General features: G+C 42.8%; 1 protein-coding gene across 1 annotated transcript in view; it reads right to left on the reverse strand.

Annotated features, from left to right (window-relative positions):
- Positions 1-881, reverse strand: part of SFTPB (surfactant protein B) — a 14,024-nt gene extending 13,143 nt beyond the window's left edge. The window contains exon 1 of the mRNA XM_072402890.1: positions 726-881. Within this exon, the coding sequence (XP_072258991.1) occupies positions 726-774 (49 nt within the window). The 5' untranslated portion in view covers positions 775-881. The remainder of the gene's footprint in view (positions 1-725) is intronic.
- Between the last annotated feature and the right edge of the window lie 258 nt (positions 882-1,139).

Consider the following 1,139-nt stretch of genomic DNA (forward strand, 5'->3'; position numbering starts at 1 on the left):
ACCACAAAGACCTGAAACCCATTTTATCATTTTTCATAATTCACTTTTACATTCATTGATCGTTTTATAAAGCAGAGAATATTACATTCCTTCAAACATTCCTTTGTGTGAATCTTCCTATGTGTTTCAATGGCAGTAATTGATTCCCACCAGGGAATGTCAGATTTCTCTTAGATTGTATGCTCTTCAGGGCAGGGTCCTCTCCCCCTCCTGTATCCATCTGTCATTTGTAACCCCTATTTATTGTACAGCGCTGCGTTATATGTTGTGCTATATAAATCCTGTTTATTATTATTATTATTAATAATAATAATAATAATAATAATAATAATATTAATAATAATTCCTTATTTTATATAACGAGCCCTAAGCTTTATTTATTCCCTACTGTCATCAGTCTGGACCGAGCAGAATTTAAAGGAACATGAACCCATTTTATCAGAACAGATTTTTACACCTATGATTATTCACAACGATTTGTGCGAAAACATTTCTGATATAATGAAATCACTGAGTGCGTTACGCTGTGGAATCACGCGGTCAGGGACGATGAGAATGGAATGGAAACTTCTCATCACGATGCTGCTGTGACCCGATCAGGAATTTTTATCATGTGACCAGGAAAAGTTCCATAAAGATGAATATCTGACAGTGACAACCTCACCGCTTTTATTGACAGACGTGTTGTCACCCACCCGGAGTATTCAATATCCCCCAACACTTACCTGCAATGACGGCCAGGAGACATGCCAGGCTGACTCGTGTCCTCTCCATGGTGAGATGCAATGGGCAGTGCCAGTCATCGGTCACCCTTTATACCCAGGCTGGGGGAGGGGGATGCAAATCCCACACCCAGAACACAGGTAGCACTCCCACAGCCCCTCCTGGTTCATGTCACCCTCTCCAGGCCACTCACTGATCCCTAGCAGTAAATGCAGAATTTGGCACATTTTACTTTGTTGATTCTTGTTCTGGTAATCTGATATTTGGCACTGCAATCCATCCAACGTGACCAATGAGGTGACACCGCGATCAAGGTGTGGGGGGCGAATCACGAGCACCATGGCCGACCTCTTCCTCTGTGCACCTGGCTGTCATGCTGATCCTCTGACTCCAGCTTTGCTGGGTATTTGCTGCCA

This window comes from Pyxicephalus adspersus, chromosome 2 (assembly GCF_032062135.1).
Source record: "Pyxicephalus adspersus chromosome 2, UCB_Pads_2.0, whole genome shotgun sequence".
Lineage (NCBI taxonomy): Eukaryota > Metazoa > Chordata > Amphibia > Anura > Pyxicephalidae > Pyxicephalus > Pyxicephalus adspersus.